This window comes from Cynara cardunculus (genome assembly GCF_001531365.2).
Source record: "Cynara cardunculus var. scolymus isolate 2C chromosome LG 7, CcrdV1, whole genome shotgun sequence".
Lineage (NCBI taxonomy): Eukaryota > Viridiplantae > Streptophyta > Magnoliopsida > Asterales > Asteraceae > Cynara > Cynara cardunculus.
This window is the reverse complement of record NC_037534.1, coordinates 7,128,591-7,130,680: the sequence shown is the minus strand read 5'-3', so window position 1 is coordinate 7,130,680 and position 2,090 is coordinate 7,128,591. Positions and strand designations below refer to the sequence as shown.

General features: G+C 31.3%; 1 protein-coding gene across 2 annotated transcripts; it reads left to right on the top strand.

Moving 5' to 3' along the window:
* Positions 1-869: 869 nt before the first annotated feature.
* Positions 870-1,676, top strand: LOC112515976. Of its 2 annotated transcripts, none has more exons than XM_025122971.1 (3): positions 870-1,100; positions 1,181-1,314; positions 1,422-1,676. In XM_025122971.1, exons 1-3 carry the CDS (start codon positions 907-909, stop codon positions 1,493-1,495), a joined length of 402 nt encoding a protein of 133 aa, XP_024978739.1. In that variant the 5' UTR covers positions 870-906; the 3' UTR covers positions 1,496-1,676. The 2 variants fall into 2 exon arrangements, with proteins under 2 accessions (XP_024978739.1, XP_024978740.1); XM_025122972.1 differs by having other exon boundaries at positions 875-1,100; positions 1,406-1,479.
* Positions 1,677-2,090: the final 414 nt, after the last annotated feature.

Genomic DNA, 2,090 nt, shown 5'->3' with positions numbered 1-2,090 from the left:
TTTTGGTTTAATATTATAAATTTTATAAAGATAATATTTAAATATTCTGTTAGAATTTAATGATTATCCTACTTATATTTTAGATTATTTATATTTAAAATGAGATGTTTATGTTGTCTTTGATTATGTTTATCTACAGTTAATTACACAAATTCATATAATAAGTTGTACTTACGCATAATCTAGCTACTTGCAATATTGAGTTTTAAGTAATATGCATTAATAAACAATATTTTACGCATAAAAAATGGTTTTTAAGAGTGTTTGTCAAATTCTTTATAATATAGTATATATATATATATATATATATATAGAGAGAGAGAGAGAGAGAGAGATAGATAGATAGATAGATATAATTAAATTTATTGAATTAATTAGTTATATTAATTTTATTGCTCTACTGTTTGATTTTATTTGATAAATCTATTTTTTGATTATCAATAGAATATAATAATTAACGTTTTTATTATTATGTACTAGAAGAATACTTGTGTAATATATCAAAATATTTCGGTTTCAGTATTTCGTTTTATTATTTATTTATGTCGATATAACATGATTTTATTTGATTTTGTAAAAACAATAATATTTTATTTTGAATAAAATATAAATTTAAAAATATTATAAAATAGATTTAAATCTTATCCTTCACTGTCTTTCTCTACGTATAAAATACACCTTTTACAAACACCGTGACTACCTACTTATGTAATACGTCTTCAAAGAAATTATCAGCATTCGAGTGGCACGTGTCAAACTCTTATTTGTCGGACATTTCCAAAGGACACACGTGTAACTTCACAAAACACGTGTAAGCTTCCTGCCATATTTTTATATCCGTTTGTCATAATGATAAATCCTCGATCGCCTCTTCTTTTCCGATTTAAGAACGCAACCAGCAGAGATATGTTCAGCGCTATTAAATCCCTTTCGATTCAAAAAAAACCACCAGTTTCCACTCTCTTGGCCACCTCTAATACCTTCGCCGGAAAAGCAACTCCGGTCATCGGAACTGTGAGATTCCAACGGGCATCCGCCGGATCTGAAGAACCAGATAACATGGAGAAGAATCAACAAGCTAAGGAACCAGAAAAAAGGGGGTACGAGTCACGTTAAATGCTTTGGATCTCTTAATCTCATGCCGTAATTAATTAATTGATGTGTTTTTGGGAGGATTTAGGGATGTGATGTCACATTCGTTTGGGGAAGGATACGCGACGAGATCAGATGAAGAAGGATTCGGAGGAATCTACGGGAGGAACCAGTCGCTTTCTCATGAAGACGAAGAGAAGGTCGTTCATGGCAATTCTCCTGGTAAATTTGTAACTCAATTTGAATCACGATTTGATGATGATTTCTTATTTGTATACGTTACGTGTGCTGATTACTTCGATCTCGATTCTGGATATGATGAATTGAAGATTACGATAAGACGCAAGGAAGCGAGGTGAAGGAGAAGGAAAGGAGTCGACACCAGACCCAAGCCAACTCTTGATTCAGGCGGTACAGTACAGACGACATAGGGTTTAGGGTTTATGGCTTAAATGAATCAGAAGCAACGATGTTAGTGGGTTTGGAAGTTTGTGATCTGTTACGTTTCGAAGACTACTGTTTTACTTGATGTTTGTAATCGCTTTGTTTCTTTAGTTGCTTCAACAACGTATTTCGTTGGGCCATTTTTCGATGAAAACCGAAGCAAACTCCGATCTTTCTTGGGTTGGTTAACCAGGTGAAGAAACGTTGGGTTTCAGTGCAAGTTTATGATCTCAGCTGTAAACCGAGAAGCTGAATATTGTGAAGTAATATTTGGGTTAAGATCGTTTAAACTCATGTTTTGTTAATATGTTTACAAAATTGTGAAGTAATATAAAGTTTGATGATATAAACTTTTAATAAGTTGTAAATAACTACAATTTACTTGTAATCTTAAATTTTAAGTAAGACACATCGATAAACAATATTTTATGTATAAAAAATAGTTTTTTAAAATGTCGAATGTTTTATAATATACTAGAAGCGTATTCGCGCAATGCAGCGAGATACATCATGATTTTAATATTTCATTTTATTATTTATCTCAGTCGATGTTA

What these genes read in the sequence shown, in the direction of transcription:
- LOC112515976 (XM_025122971.1), top strand. Translation starts at nt 907, where the DNA reads ATGTTCAGCGCTATTAAATCCCTTTCGATTCAAAAAAAACCACCAGTT. An exon ending in AAGGAACCAGAAAAAAGGGG is followed by an intron (nt 1,101 to 1,180) that starts GTACGAGTCACG and finishes GGGAGGATTTAG; the next exon opens with GGATGTGATGTCACATTCGT. An exon ending in CGTTCATGGCAATTCTCCTG is followed by an intron (nt 1,315 to 1,421) that starts GTAAATTTGTAA and finishes GATGAATTGAAG; the next exon opens with ATTACGATAAGACGCAAGGA.